Consider the following 16968-nt stretch of genomic DNA (forward strand, 5'->3'; position numbering starts at 1 on the left):
TTGGTCAAGCTGTACTGCTCTGTGAGAGAGAGAGAGAGAGAGTTGGTCAAGCTGTACTGCTCTGAGAGAGAGAGAGAGAGAGAGAGAGAGAGAGAGAGAGAGAGAGAGAGAGAGTTGGTCAAGCTGTACTGCTCTGTGAGAGAAAGAGAGAGAGAGAGAGAGAGAGAGAGAGAGAGAGAGAGAGAGAGAGAGAGAGTTGGTCAAGCTGTACTGCTCTGTGTGAGAGAGCAGTACAGAGTGACCCCCCCCCCCCTCCCCCAGGGAACCTATACCCTCCCCGAATAAAGTCGTGAAATTGTCAAGAGATAGCCAAGAGTGATTTTATTCACCAAAAATGCATAAATGCTGATGTTTCATTTTGCAGCCAAATCAAAGTATTGTTGCTAGGTAAATATCACATAAAATGGACTGACTTATATAGCGCCTTTATCCAAAGCGCTTTACAACAGCCTCTCATTTACCCATTCACGCGCAAGCTACCATGCAAGGCGCCGGCCCGCTCACTAGGAGCAATTTGGGGTTCAGTGTCTTGCCCAAGGACACTTCGACATGTGGCCAGCCGGGGCTCGAACCACCGATCTGCCAAACTTGCGATCATTAGACGCCGGCTCTACCTCCTGCGCCACAGCCGCCCCGCACTTGGCATTCTAGGCAGTGAGTGTTCCGGAATTCTTTGGCAGTTAGTGAGTTAATTTAAGCCTTAAATTAAGTATTAAATTAAGGGGGGAAACCATCTGTGTCTAACTTCCTCCTAGTCGGGTGGACAACACCACACATTGAGAAAACACTATCCAAGTGTAACCCGGCGATGAATCAAACCCGTGTTGTCTGTGTTGCACACGGCACACCAAGTTAAAGAATTAGCTCTGGATGCAAACACAAGTTCAGCTCTCATGCAAGTTTAGACCATCATTGCAAAAACAAACGTGATTCACCAAACCACATCTGCCACATTAGACAAAAGCCCAATTTAGAAATTCCCCGCCCCGACATCACAGCGAAGCCTGTGTGTTTCACTGGAATTTACGATCATTCCCCTGGATATGTCATGGCTTCATGAACAACAAGCGCAACAGGCATTCGTTAGTTCTTGAACACAAAGCAAAAAAAAAACTCACCCCAAATTACTGACATTGACATGACACCGATTTGCACAGGATAACTATTATCACAGGACCTCCGTAATCAGTGAAATATGGTAGGTCATTTGCAGTGGAATTTTTACAGACATGGCCGATTCACACGGGATTAAGAACACAGACGACCTCCGTAATTATTACAAATGACCAGAGGTCCCCAGATAATACTAATCCCGTGTGAATAGGGCTAAGGTTGAAACAAAGTGTCCAGATAATGAAGCGCTGGCAGCTTGGAGAGTAGGACTGCATTACCGAGCAGCACAGAGGTGATGTTGACGTCCAGCCTCTGCTTGGCGCGGACGGCCATCTTGAGGCGGGGCGGGTGGAGGCGGCCGGCTGCCTGCTGCTGCCAGGAGAGGAAGCAGGGCCACGGCTCCATGACCGGCTCCCAACCTGACACACAGACACAGACACAGACACACAGACACAGACACACACACACACACACACACACACACACACACACACACACACACACACACACACACAATACAGATTGGTGAACTTCATTGACAGATTGTATTTGTGAACTGAATGTATGTACAGTACTTCATAGATGTATGTATGTAGGGTTGGGCAGTTTTACGGTTAAACTGTAAAGCACGGTTTTCAAAAATAGCAACGTTTCTTGTCAATACCGTCATAAATTTCTCTATATAAAAAAGATGCTATGAAAGTGATGCCAGAACGTTTTGTAAACAATGTAATTTGTCAAATAAATAGCCTGGCAAAAAAGATGTCACATGACAGCTTCTCCTCAGAATGGAGAATTTGAAAAAGAAATGTTGAGTGCAAGAGAGTTGGTTTCAAAAGAAAAAGAGCAACTGCTGCAATTTGGAAGCATTTCGGGTTCCGACCGAATGACAAGGGCAAGCCAGCCAGCAACCCTTGACGAGGCTGTGTGTAAGGTTTGCATGAAGAAGGTGAAAGAGGAGCGTGCAGAATCAGAGGTGACTGCCTATCGTCGCAAGCTTGCGATTGACGGAGACGAAGATCCCCTTCTCTGGTGGAAATCAAATGGAGCCAGACGCTCTCCACTGATGTCGCGGGTGGCCCGGGAGTACTTTTTCAGCACAGCAGGCAAAGTTTTAAGTCCGTTACGTGCCCTAGAATAGGCTTGAAGAATAGCCTAACGTCTGTAGGATACGCTTTTATGACAATTTTCGTTATTGCTGTTTTTGTTATGTATGTTATTTTGTTATTATTTGATAAGCCTAGTGGAAGCTATAGGCTGTGCTTTTAATTTATTATGTACTAGATAGATGTGTTGTTGATTTCAGTCCGTTTGGTTGACAAGCTTTATATTTGTAGCTTTATAGATGTTGTTAATGTTTACTGTTCTGTTTGTGATGTGGTTCAGAGAATAAAACTGGAACATGCATCAATGATGATAGTCATGATACCGTAAACTGCAGTTAAACCATAAACCGTGGTTTAATTTGGGGACGGTTTAACGGTATGTATGTATGTACTAGGGTTGGGACAGAATAATCGATTATCCGAATAATCGTTTCCAAGGGTCGAAGTCGATTTTTAACATTAGGACTGTTAACATTCTTTTCCATTAAAATAAACGCAAATTAAAGGACAGAACTAATGTCGGTTCTGTAGCACTTGTTGTTTTTGAATTAACCATGCACAGAAAAACAATATACACAATACACAAGTATAATATTAATATAGTTCAGTAATTATTATTACTATAGTGTGGAACGGGAGGAGAGTCTGACGTCATTCAACTTGTGTTTACAGTTGGGCTACTTGTTTTTAGCCTAGCCTTGCCCTCACAGCGGGCTTGGTGCATTCACCACCATGCATCTTTGAGACGCGAGGTGATGGAGTACACCGTTCCATTCATAAAAACTGTCTCTATGTATGCCATTCATTCTCTAAACCCTATGAATACTTAAATTAGGCTAACATAACAATATTGTAGAACATAAAAATGTATGCTGCTATATTGTTATGTTAGCCTAATTTAAGTATTCAGAGGGTTTAGAGAATGAATGGCATACATAGAGACAGTTTTTATAAATGGAACCGTGTACTCCATCACCTCGCGTCTCAAAGATGCATGGTGGTGAATGCACCAAGCCTGTTCGCAATGCTTTAGCCAAAACAGACGCGAGTAGCTATTACGGATGAATTAAATTCCATTGAATCTTTATTCTTTTTTTTGTGTGTATTTGGCCGTTTGATTTCGGGTAGGCTATAGCTAGACCACTGGTAAACATTGCAATAGAGCTTGCGCCTCTGACATAAGCAGCAAGCACGATGCAATGCATTATGGGAAAATTAGGCAGGAAGCGGTTGTTTTGAAATAGATAGAATGACTATCTAATGGTACAACACAGCTACATTCGTGTGAACATCGAATGGAATGAACATAAAGCTACACTGCAAACTAGTTAGGTAAAGTGGCTTTGTAACTTCTCAAGTAATGTATTCAAACATTCAAGTAATGCATTCAAACACTGAATCCAACAACAGTTTAATGATCATTAAATACTTATAATTTGTGGATTGGATTCACTAGACTTGACAACATAGTTTCGTTTCGTTTTAGCTCGTGTTCAAAAGCAAGAACTGTGTGTTCATCTAGTTATGTGTAGTTATGTGTTTTTAGCGTGTTGATGTTCTCTCTGCATGTTGTGATGTTATTAAAATACAGTTTAGACGTTCGTAGCGATGTGTTTTGTTAGCCGCTAGCTATTAGCAGCGTTCGTAGCTGTGGCTGCGTTTAGAGTCACCAGGGTTGCCAGATGGGGCGGGTTACCGATCTAGCAGTTATAAACTGGTTAGGCTGTAAATTGTCAATCCCAATTGGCAACCCCGAGAGTCAGGGGTGTACCAACATTCAAATACGCCTGTCGTGTTAAATTTTTCTCCGATTTCAATGTATGACACATCATTTGAAAGCTTACAATCTGTAGTTTAAGCACTGAAAAATGACTTTGCCTTCTGGTTGCACATTTCACCAGACCGCATCACCTATGTGTTACCTCATTGCTCGCCTTCGCTAGTTGCCTAATTTTCCCAGCATGCAACGCGTTTTGATCACGTGTGCCAACAAAGTCTATTGGAAATGGCTGGACAGCTATCCATGCGCGCACCACTCTAATGCATGCGCACGTTTGTGGATGTCGGCACACATCGAATAATCGATTATTCGTTCATAGCACCCACGATTATTCGAATATGAACAAATGTAGTTATGCACATCCCTAGTATGTACATGTAGAAATTGCTGCTACTACGAAACGTTATAATTTATCCAATCATTCAACCTGGCTGAATTCAAATGTTCTGCACAGGCACATTGACAGACTAAGCACAGCAGGGCAAGTTCTCCCCCAACAGCCAATGCCAACTTCAACAAATGCAAGGCTAACATGCTAATGCTCAAATCCTCCAAGTGCTAACATGCTAATGCTCAAATCCCCCAAGTGCAAACATGCTAATGCTCAAATCCCCCAAGTGCTAACATGCTAATGCTCAAATTATCCAAGGCTAACATGCTAATGCTCTAATCCCCCAAGTGCAAACATGCTAATGATCTAATCCCCCAAGTGCAAACATGCTAATGCTCTAATCCCCCAAGTGCTAACATGCTAATGCTCAAATTCTCCAAGGCTAACATGCTAATGGTAAAATCATCCAAGTGCTAACATGCTAATGCTCAAATCCTCCAAGTGCTAACATGCTAATGCTCAAATCCCCCAAGTGCAAACATGCTAATGCTCTAATCCCCCAAGTGCAAACATGCTAATGATCTAATCCCCCAAGTGCAAACATGCTAATGCTCTAATCCCCCAAGTGCTAACATGCTAATGCTCAAATTCTCCAAGGCTAACATGCTAATGGTAAAATCATCCAAGTGCTAACATGCTAATGCTCAAATCCTCCAAGTGCTAACATGCTAATGCTCAAATCCCCCAAGTGCAAACATGCTAATGCTCTAATCCCCCAAGTGCTAACATGCTAATGCTCAAATTCTCCAAGGCTAACATGCTAATGGTAAAATCCCCCAAGTGCTAACATGCTAATGCTCGAATTCTCCAAGGCTAACATGCTAATGGTAAAATCCTCCAAGTGATAACATGCTAATGCTAACCACGTCTGACCTGACAGCGCTCTGTTGTAGTAGTCCCCAGACAGGGTGAAGCTGGCGTTGCCCTCCTGGGTGGAGCCGATCCTCTGCAGGACGCAGAGCCCTGTGACGGGGGGAGACGGGGGTGAGACCTCTCAGAACACAACGCCTCGCGTTCACACTATACAACATGTACTAACAGTAGATGACAGGAAATACTATTAGCATGATGTTCCATACTATTGACAATATACGACAGGACAAGTGAACAGTATTATATGTTACGCTATTAGCCCCACGTTCGATACTCTCAATACTATCCTACCAGTCATTGGGTCCTATTATGCACTCCATAAGTCTTAAGCAATAAGACGAGGCGGTAGATCTAAACTTAAGACGTGGAGGCGTGGTCAAGGCCACTTTGCTATTATGCGTGCGGTAGTGGGCGCCTAAGACCCGGCGCTAAGCCCAGAAATTAGTCATGGGTGTGTTTTGGGCGTCTTCTCAATCAACCCAATCAGCGTGCCAGGTGCCATTCCCTTTAAGATCCGGCTGCGTTAAGTCATAAGCGCTATGCTATTATGCAGTTCATAGGCGCTAGACTTCATGCACGTTTTGAAACACGAGCGCGCCTCCGCGGTTTGCGCATGCGCGCTGACCCACTTCTTAAGAAGTCGGTCGGCGCGCATGCGCAAACCGCGGAGGCGCGCTCGTGTTTCAAAACGTGCACGAAGTCTAGCGCCTAAGAACTTTTCAAACCACTTCTTAGCGCTAGGCGCAAAGTCAGATCGCATAATAGCAGGGGCGCCTAGCGCACTTCATTAACATATGAACACTCCCACAATGAGTAATATATGCACGGGAGTCTTATGTCTTATGTGTGGGCGCCTGCATAATAGCACCTGCATAATAGCAGTAGCGCGTATGAAGCGCATAATAAGGGTGGCGGTAGGTCTTAACCTGGCGGTGCGTCTTAATTAAGACTTAAGACGGCAAGTTAAGAAGTGCATAATAGGGCCCATGGTGTACAAAAGAAGAGATTTGGTGAGGCTGCATTCTCATTTTATGCACCCAGATTGTGGAATGCACTGCCAGTTTACATTAGGGATGCAACCTCAGCACATACAGTATATCTCAAAAGTGAGTACACCCTTTAGATTTTTGCAAATATTCTGTCATATCCTTTCAGGGGATAACACTATCTTAATGAAACTTTGATATAACTTAAAGTAGTCAGTGTGCTGCTTGAATAACAGTATAGATTTATTGTCCATTGAAAATTACTCAGTACACAGCTGTTAATGTCTAAACAGCTGGCAACAAAAGTGAGTACACCCCATAGTGAACATGTCTAAATTGTGCCCAAAGTGTCAATAGTTTGTGTGACCACCATTGTTATCTAGCACTGCTTTAACCCTCCTGGGCATGGAATTCACCAGAGCTGCACAGGTTGCTTCTGGAATCTTCTTCCACTCCTCCATGACGACATTACGGAGCCCACGGATGTTGGACACCTTGCACTCCTCCACCTTCCTCTTGAGGATGCCCCACATGTGCTCAATTGGATTTAGGTCTGGAGACATACTTGGCCAGTCCATCACCTTAACCTTCAGCTTCTTCAGCAAGGCCGTTGTCATCTTGGAGGTGTGTTTAGGGTCATTATCATGTTGGAAAACTGCCCTACGGCCCAGTTTCCGAAGAGAGGGGGTCATGCTCTGCTGCAGGATGTCACAGTATATATTGGAATTCATGTGTCCCTCAATGAAATGCAGCTCCCCAGTGCCGGCAGCACTCATGCAGCCCCAGACCATGATGCTGCCACCACCATGCTTGACTGTAGGCAAAACACATTTGTCTTGGTACTCCTCACCAGGGTGCCGCCACACACGCCAGACACCATCTGACCCAAACAGGTTTATTTTGGTCTCATCAGACCACAGAACATGGTTCCCGTAACTCATGTTCTTGGATTCATTGTCTTCAGCAAACTGTTTGCGGGCTTTCTTATGCATCGGTTTCAGCAGAGGCTTCTGTCTGGGGCGACGGCCATACAAACCGATTTGATGCAGTGTGTGGCGTATGGTCTGGGCACTGACAGGCTGACATCCCACTTCTGCAACCTCTGCAGCAATGCTGGAAGCACTCGCACGTCTATTTTTGGAAACCAACCTCTGGATATGACGCTGAGCACGTGGACTCAACCGACCCTTGGTCGACCCTGGCGAGGCCTGTTCCGAGTGGAACCTGTCCTGGAAAACCGCTGTATGATCTTAGCCACTGTGCTGCAACTCATTTTCAGGGTGTTGGCAATCTTCTTATAGCCAAGTAGGGCTGCCACAAACGATTATTTTCATAGTCGACTAGTCACCGATTATTTTAACGATTAGTCGACTAATCGGATCATAAATTACAGCTTATCGCACAATTACTCAATCGCTCTTATTTAGCTATCATCTTCTAAATCAGCTTCTAAATTTAGCTTGAAGTTGTTAGTTGTTGTTGTAGGCATGTGCTAACTAAAAATAAAGACAATTAAAATGATTGTTCACTCAAAAATAGATATTTTAATGAACTTTGCAGATTTATTTCTGGCATCACTTGCATGTAATGTAATGTAAAGAGTAGTAGAGAGTGCAAACTGCTGAGTAAAATGAGGTAGGCTAGGCACTAGGCAACCAAAAGAATACAAAAACAAAACAAAAATACTTGTACAGAGTACAAAAGTGTTGCTTTGCTTCACAAATCTCTGGCATCAAACATACATTTTAAATGTATTGAATAGTGCTGCAAAATAAAACGAGGTAGGCACTAAGGCAACTAAAAAAGAGCAATTATCCACAAAAAGAAATGTTTGTAGAGAAAAGGTTTGGTCTCAATCAAATAACATAACAAAGAAAAGTGCAGGAGACTGAGCAAAGAAATTGTTTCTCTCCTGTGTGGACTATTCATTCATAGCGAGGAAAGTCAGCATTTCCACATGTTCTGGAGAGAGGCTTGCTCTCTTTTGAGAGCAGATGTTCCCTGCTGCAGAGAAGATCCTCTCGGATGGGGTGGAGGTTGCAGGGATGCACAGAAAAGATTTTGCCAGCTTTGATAGTGTGGGGAAACGCCCCTAATGTGCGTTATTTTGGCAGGCGAGATGTCAAACTTTTCTACCACCTCCTCCTACAGCACATAACGTAAAATAATGAAAGAAGGCTTTTAACGTAACGATATCGTTAGCCAATAACAAGCTAACTAGCTTACCGAGACGAGCCATCGTCTTCCTCGTCATCTGCCACAACGTGCTTCCTTTTTAGATGCTCGCGCATCATAGACGTGCTGCCATGATAAGCGAGTTCAGCTTTGCAAATTGTATATTTTACATAGTTTTTTTCAACGTTGTGGTTAAAATGCTCCCACACTTTAGAGGTACGAGGACGGGAAGACATTTCTCTGTTTGTTTTTCCGGGGACGTCACGTGTGCCCCGGATGACCGACACTGCGCATGTACATCAAAGACACTGGGAGACGCTAGCCAGTGGCAGCTTCAGGGAAGAAAAAAAAAAAAATTCTTATTTCAGCTCAGAAAAAACATGCGACGACGTCAATTACCAAATATTTATGTCGGCGACGATTTTGGTAATCGACGTCGTCGCGACTAGTCGACTAATCGTGGCAGCCCTATAGCCAAGGCCATCTTTGTGAAACGCAATAATCCTTTTTTTCAGCCGCTCAGAGAGTTCCTTGCCATGAGGTGCCATGTTGTCCAGCATTCAGAGAGAATTGTGCCCAAAACACCAAATTTAACAGCCCTGCTTATCATTTACACCTGAATCCTTGTAACACTAACGAGTCACATGACACCAGGGCGGGAAAACAACATCATTGGGCACAATTAGGACATGTTCACTATGGGGTGTACTCACTTTTGTTGCCAGCTGTTTAGAGATTAACAGCTGTGTACTGAGTAATTTTCAAAGGACAATAAATCTATACTGTTATTCAAGCAGCACACTGACTACTTTAAGTTATATCAAAGTTTCAGTAGGATAATGTTATCCCCTGAAAGGATATAACAGAATATTTGCAAAAATCGAAAGGGTGTACTCACTTTTGAGATATACTGTATGTTCAAGTCAAGACTAAAAACCCATCTTTTTAATATTGCCTTATGACTAAATAATGAATTGATGATTATATAATGATTGGAGCGCTTTGAGCTGCAACGTTTGCATGAAAAGCTCTATACAAATAAAGTTATTATTATTATTATTATTATTATTATTATTATTATTATTATTATTAATATTACCAGTCATGTGAATACAAATCTATAAATAAATCTGAAATTGTAACACAGCAAACAAATAAAAAAAGACTCAAACTCTTGTGAACTGACGTGAGAAGGTGACCTCGGCCAGCGGGACGTCACAGTCCAGACAGTCGTCTATGAAGCAGATGCAGACGCTCTCCGCCTTCACCTCCACCCCGGACAGAGGGGGCGCGGTGTGGCTGGAGGAGGAGTCAGAGCCGGCCCGCTCCCGGCTGTGGCGGCCCCCCGCCATGGTCTCTGCGTTCTCCAGCAGCCACGTGGCAGCCTGGTCCAGCTGGCCTGGCGGGGGAACACACACCACCACACACACACACACACACGTCACAAGCAGGACAACGTGTTGCTCTGTTCATACGTTAACATGAGTCACAACACATAACACACATAACACACAAACACTGTTTTATTAGCCATACAATCAATCCATAAATCGATAACTCAAGGACATAAATCTCAAACTCAAGGACACTGTGCAGAGAGAGAAAAAAAAAAGAAAAAAGAAGGGAGGCCAATAAAATACAAAAACACCCCCCCGTCCCCCAAAAAACAGTCAGTCAAACCTCCACAGCCGTCTTCGGTTAGGGTTTAAGTGCCTTGCTCAAGGGCACGATGGAGTGGTAGGCAACTTGGATATGCAGCCAGTAACCCTCCAGTCACCACCTACTGACTGTGGGCCGGCATCTTAACCCGAGAACAGCGGTGCCTTTTTTACCTACTATAAGAGCCGCCTCTTTACAATGCTCAAGCTGCTATTTACACACAACGACCACTAGTTCGCCGCATGTAAATTGGCCTGCTTCCTAGACAGAAAAACGGCAAAATAGCTTCATACTAGCTTATCCTGATGTGGTTTTGAAAATGTAAGGATACTGGGTGGTAGAACGCACATATCTAGGAAAAGTTATGAACGGAGGGTCCTGAAATTTGATCGACTGCAAAGATATAAAACTTTTCTTTACTCACAGGGGTCAAATGACCCTCATGGCTGTTCTAGTGTTCAGTCATCAGTCATACTGTGGTGTAATATATATATATATATATATATATATATATATATATATATATATATATATATATAAGACCTGTGGTGTAATATATATATATATATATATATATATATATATATATATATATATATATATATATACTGTATATATACTGTATATATATATATATATATATATATATATATATATATATATATATATATATATATATACTGTGTATATATATATATATATATATATATATATATATATATATATATATATATATATATGTAAGACGGTCAAGTTAAAACTCTGGCTGACCTTTGCAGTGGACCAGGGCGTGTTTGCAGTCCTCCTTTTTGAAGCCAAGGTCCTGTAACCGTGTCAGCTGGCCCTCTGCAGACACACACACCTTTACCTCACATCATGGGTTCACCTCTCACATCATGGGTTAAGGCAGAGCCAAGTTTACGTGTTGTCACAAATCATGTGACATAACAATGCAAGCATAGCAGCGGCACTGCAGGGTTAAAAAAAATCATTTAATTATTTCTTCCGCTAGCATTTTTGACAGCCAATGGCCTCTGGGCTGATGGATAGATGATTCACTTACTTAGACAAACATATTTGTTGTAAGTCGCTTTGGATAAAGGCGTCTGCTAAAATGCCCAAAACTTCTAACACTGTATTTTAAATGCAGCCGGAAAACACTCGGACACGTCCAAAACAGCAGTGGTCCTCTGAGTGCACGTACCCAGAAGGACCTCTGTCTTGTGTCTGAAAAGGTCTTTCTGGCTGGACAGAGGCTCGGGGCCGGCCGTGGACGTGCCGGCCTGGGGGCAGTCGGTGCTGTCGCTGGGCCCGGGAGAGGCGGCGGTAGGGATGGACTTGGCGATGGCCAGGAAGAGCTGGACGTCGTTGTAGGACAGCCGGATGTCCAACGCTGGGAACTGGATCTGTGAATGGTAAATAACTGGTAAATGGACTGCACTTATATAGCGCCTTTATCCAAAGCACTTTACAACGGCCTCTCATTCACCCGTTCACACACATATTCACACACCAATGGCGACAAGCTACCATGCAAGGCACTGGCCCGCTCACTGGGAGCAATTTGGGGTTCAGTGTCTTGCCCAAGGACACTTCGACATGTGGCCAGCCGGGGCTCGAACCGCCGATCAGCCAACCTTGCGATCATTACAGCGTCTCTACCTCCTGCGCCACAACCGCTCTGGCTGTGACGGACCACAGAGACCCATTGACATTTGGCTTTAATCTACAAATCAAAGTAGAGAGTTTTTATCATAATAATTTAAGTTAATTTAATAATAAATAAAAAAGAAGTGAGTGATCATTTGACATATGTTTACTATAACTAGTTTCTATTCCGTATAGTAGCCAAAGTGACGGAAAGTCAAAGCGATCTTAAAAGTGTCTATCTTGCTCATTATAGCTCATTATAACTGTGTGTGTGTGTGTGTGTGTGTGTGTGTGTGTGCGCTTGTGTTTTTAGGAATAGTTTATTTGCGCTAGCCTAGGCCTACTTTCTCATAGTGACAGCTCTGTAGTAGTTCTGGCGGCCAGACTATCACTTCACTGCTGTCTTTTTATTCTTGTGTTATATAATTTCTCTTAGATCTGATGATGACATCATCAACACAGGACCCTTCACTTCAGGTGGACAGCACTTCTCTGCTCCACCATCAGTGAGGTAGGCTACTTAACGGTCACTGTAACAGAGCTTCAGAGTTCCTGTGCAGATATGGGAGAATCTGGCAAAAGGACAACCATCTCTCCAGCCCTCCATCAATCAGGCCTTCATGGCTAGACGGGAGCCAAAGCCCAACTGGCAACCAGAACGTGTTAGAAAGTTAGACCAGAGTGTTACGATGAAGGTCTGTTAGTGTCCACTCCTTAGACCAGAGTGTTATGATGAACGTGTCAACTCCTTAGACCAGAGTGTTATGATTAGGGTTGGGTACCGAAAACCGGTACCGGTATGGTACCGGTTACTTTACATTCGGTACCTACCGAACCGAATTACAAGAGAGATTTCGGTTCCTCGTTTCGGTTCCTCTGTCGCCCCCTGGTGTCCGAAACGGACGTTACATGCAACCGCACGTGACATCGCCTGTTAAAGTTCCACTCAGTGCATGTAATCCGAGACTGAATCGCTCTCAACAAGTGCGAGGCGACTCGCTTGCAAAACAGTTTTGTGATTGGTCTGAATTTAGCAGGAAATTTGGATTTCAGGAAATCCCTCTCCTTTGCGTCTCTCCATCACTTTCACTTTAACAACGACACAGGCAGGGGAAAATAATTGGAGTCAAATTTTTATTGACAACGGATTTACATGCTGGAAAAACATGCAGCTAAAATTCAGGTAATATTTGGACAATAAGAGACACAAGGAAGCTGTGATCACGTGGTCTAACTACAGGGCAATATGCACGGGGCAAAAATAATCTAAAATCATCACGAACAGAACGGCGGTGGTACGGGAAAACAGGGCTCATGTCGCTGTCATCAAAGGTAAAAGTTGGTTTTCTTTAACTCAGCTGATGCATTACCTTGCTGTTGATTGTTTACCGAATGCTCCATCTGACTACAGTGTAAACAGTTAATGAGTAACGTTAGCCCGTTTTGTGCGTGTACTCTCATGTAGAACTACTTCATATTGATGAGCTGATAATCTTTCAGTGTGTGTGTGTGTGTGTGTGTGTGTGTGTGTGTGTGTGTGTATGTATGTGACTGTCAGTCACACGTTTATATTCTACGGATGTTGTTCAGTGCTGTATGTGCGTTCCCGGTTCTGTGTGTAATCTTGTATACTTCATATTCAATGAGCTGATTATCTTTCACTGTGTGTGTGTGTGTGTGTGTGTGTGTGTCTGGGTTTCCGTTAACCGGCAATTACCGGTCTTTGTCCGGTAAAATTTGTTGAAGTCCGACAAATTGAAAAGTCGTCGGACATATTGTCCGGTGAAAATAATTCCCTTTGAATACAATTCGCTAAAGTTCACATTCTGATTCCTTCTATTTTAAAAAAGACGAATATATAGGCTATGTATTTCTTTTATTATGATATGATTTGACACCGGCATGATGATGACTCCTAATGTGTAGGCCGGCCTATGCGAAACAGCGCACAGGTGCCACATGGGATTGATGCCAGATGGGATTACAGCTTAACCAGTCTATTACCGCTTAAACACAGTAGCCCATTCGGCGGTAACCCATGCCTATCTGGCAACCCTGCCAACCCGTCCACCATAGTAATACGCAAACGTTGCAGCTCAAAGTGCACCATAGCGAGCGATTAAATTAATGGAAAGATGGCAAAACAAAGTAAGCTTAGCAATTATTTCATGAAGCCAAGCAACAATGAGTCTGAGCCTGAGGAGAAGTCTGACTCTGAAGAGATGGAGGCCGCAGCGGCTGAGGCCGCAGCGGCTGACGCCGTCGTGGCTCCTCCAGCCAAGAAGTCTCGTGGATTCAGAGTTGAATGGAAAAAAACTTTCCCCTGGCTGCGTTTAGATGAGGAAGCCGGAAAAATGTTCTGCTCACCGTGCGAAACATCGGGGAGGAATAATGGATTCACGAGAGGAGCAACTAATATGAGAATGTCGGCTCTCACTGATCACAGTCGGTGCAGTGACCACATATCGGCGGTCAGTTTGAGGCAACAGCAAACCGCTATGCAAGGCCACTGTGAGCAGGCTAATGCAACGGCTAACAATAAGCTGCACTCTCAGCTACAAGTTGCCTTTCACATGGCAAAAAATGGCATCGCATGTCATCAGTATGTGGGTCTGACTGAGCTACTGAAAGCAGTTAAGGCTCCAGATTTTGTCTCGAGTGAGGGCATTTACCGCCACAGCGACTCTGTTGATGACATGGAAAGGGCACTGGAAGACGTTGTGATGGATCAGCTGGATGAAAAGCTAAAGGGGAGTGACTTCATTGGCATTATCATTGATGAGACAGTAAATATCACCGTGGACAAGAAGCTGATTATATACGTGAAGTTGGAAATAAAAGGAAGAGTTGAGACATGTTTTCTGGGCAATTATGATGTGCACTCCGGGACCGCACAGTGTATATTTGACAAAGTGGTGGAGGTGCTCCGCGAGAGAGGTGTGGAGCTGTCCCGCGTCATTGGCCTGGGCTCGGATGGGGCCAGTGTAATGATGGGAAAGCGTGCTGGAGTTGGTGCTCTTCTGAAGAAACAGAGTGCGTTTTCCATTCAGGTGCACTGTGGTGCCCACCGAGTTGCGCTGGCCGCGCTAGATGCGGCAAAGGCTGTTGACCAGGTAGGAGCCTACAAGCGCACAGCTGCTTCTGTGTACTCCTTTTACAAGCCTACATGCTTGCACTGTTACTGTTCAATAAAATGTTATACATCTAGACATTGTGGTATTTCTTTATATAAGTATCCCAGACTGCCTATCAATTGTTTCTCAATAAACAGTTATGTTCTTCCCATTGTCATACTCCCGAGCTAAACGAAATGCCTTCCCAACCAGCGAGACTTATAGAAATGACGTTGTTTTATTGATTTTAAAAAAAGGGTAAAACTGGAAAGAGAAAATAGAAAACTCACATTAATCCCAAACAATTTAACAAACTTCAGTTAACGTAATGTGGAGTCCGTTCATTGATCGATGCTGTCTGTTCAGTTCAGACCCGTCACCAGGGCCCAGTCTTAGGGTGGGCCAATGAACTGCATGGGGGGGCACAATTATTATTAACTATTTTTGATAATCCAATATGCTATGGTATTCGTCATGCAACACTGACATGCATAGGAGGTGGCAGAGGCTAAATTGGACACGTAGCCTACTGATGAAGATTAGACCTAAAATTATCAGAATGCAGCAAATAACATAACACAGGCGAAGCTGGTTTATTACAAACCTGTCATCTATTTTCTGTGTTTTATTTTTTAAACCACCCCTTTATAGCATGGAGAAGCCAAGTTGTGCATTACAATGCACACAGGTCAATAATTGGCACCAACCCGGCACACTTACAAGAGCAACAATTAAATAAAATAACCTACGTAACTAAAATTACGAGACTGGCACGCAATCAGTAAACTTGCAAAAGGTATACAGTATGACCGACCGATCGTGTGATCATCACATTAAACCACCCATCTACAGCAAATAGGATCAGCCAGATACATCAATCCTCATCATTGAACACGTTATACACAAAGCACATTAAATATAGCCTAACCATGCAAACAGCCCATCTCTCCAATTGAAAAAGCTGACGAGAATACAACTAGCAAAACATCACCACGGCGGGTGCCTACACACACACGCACACACACACGCACAGACACAATATTAACTTACCCTGAATTCGCTGCACTACCCTACATTTCCTGCACGCGTAGCAAAACGCGGCGTCCTTTTTCAGAGAATACTCAAGCCAGTCCCTGTTCCAGCTTGAGGCCAATGATCGTTTTTTGCACCAAACATTCTGACTGGATATTTGCTCAAAATAACCTGTTTAGGCTGGTCCATTCCAAGGTCATACGGCTCCACCACTAATCCAACAGGAACAGTAGTCGTCGGGGGGCTAGCAAGGCTAGCCCTAACATTCGTCGGTGGGCTAGTAGCTAAACTCACGTTAGTGCTAGTAATAGTAATAGTCGGGGGGCTAACATTAGCAGCAAGGGTCACGTTGCTAGTAGTAGCAGTCGGGGTGCTAGTAGTGTCAGGCCCACAGTCGCTACTGCTGGTGCTATCTCTCTGTCCATTGGGGTTGGGTGCAGCTGCACCTTTCGAGGATTTAATCCACGTTCGTATATCTATCTAGGCAGGCCTAACGTTACTACAAAAAGCACTGACTTTGCTCGACTGAGTCGGCTCACACAGCTGAAATGGCGGTAGCAGCAGCATGCAGTAACGTGCAATATTTCAACTTCTTTTCAAATGATTGGTTGTCACTAGAATCCCTTCCAACAAAATGAAAAACACATTATTGTTTCTCAATTGTTATGTCTTAATTTAACATAAATATAGAAGATTAATAAAATAAAATAAAAATTTATTTTTATTTTTATATCTGGCCGCCAGTTGGGGGGGCACCAGCACGTCTGTGGGCGGGCCTGGCCCCCTGAGGCCCGCCCATAGTGACGGGCCTGGTTCAGTTCCCAGTGAGGCGCCCGTTCAGCGCTGGACCCGTTCAGCGCTGGATTTGATGCATGGCATAGCGCGCATGTGTCAAATCATGTTATATTATTATATATTATATAGCTCGCATCTAATCGTATCGGATGAGAAATAGACATTAAATGGCATATATAGGCCGCTACACAACAGTAATCACCGCGACAAACAGCTACCGTATTTTCCGGACTATAAGTCGCAGCAGTCAAAAAATGGGTCATGAAGAGGAAAAAAACACATATAAGTCGCACTG

The 16968-nt window shown here is 43.7% G+C and overlaps 1 protein-coding gene across 1 annotated transcript in view; it reads right to left on the reverse strand.

The window, feature by feature from the left end:
• The window catches only part of vps13d (vacuolar protein sorting 13 homolog D), a gene marked incomplete at its 5' end in the record, with an annotated part of 203052 nt that overhangs the window by 92459 nt on the left and 93625 nt on the right, over positions 1-16968 (reverse strand). The window contains 5 exons of the mRNA XM_080534330.1: positions 1392-1532; positions 5264-5353; positions 9611-9823; positions 10855-10929; positions 11288-11489. Of these exons, the coding sequence (XP_080390456.1) occupies positions 1392-1532; positions 5264-5353; positions 9611-9823; positions 10855-10929; positions 11288-11489 (721 nt within the window). The remainder of the gene's footprint in view (positions 1-1391; positions 1533-5263; positions 5354-9610; positions 9824-10854; positions 10930-11287; positions 11490-16968) is intronic.

This window comes from Nansenia antarctica, assembly GCF_963989245.1.
Source record: "Nansenia antarctica genome assembly, chromosome: 6".
NCBI classification, from domain to species: domain Eukaryota; kingdom Metazoa; phylum Chordata; class Actinopteri; order Argentiniformes; family Microstomatidae; genus Nansenia; species Nansenia antarctica.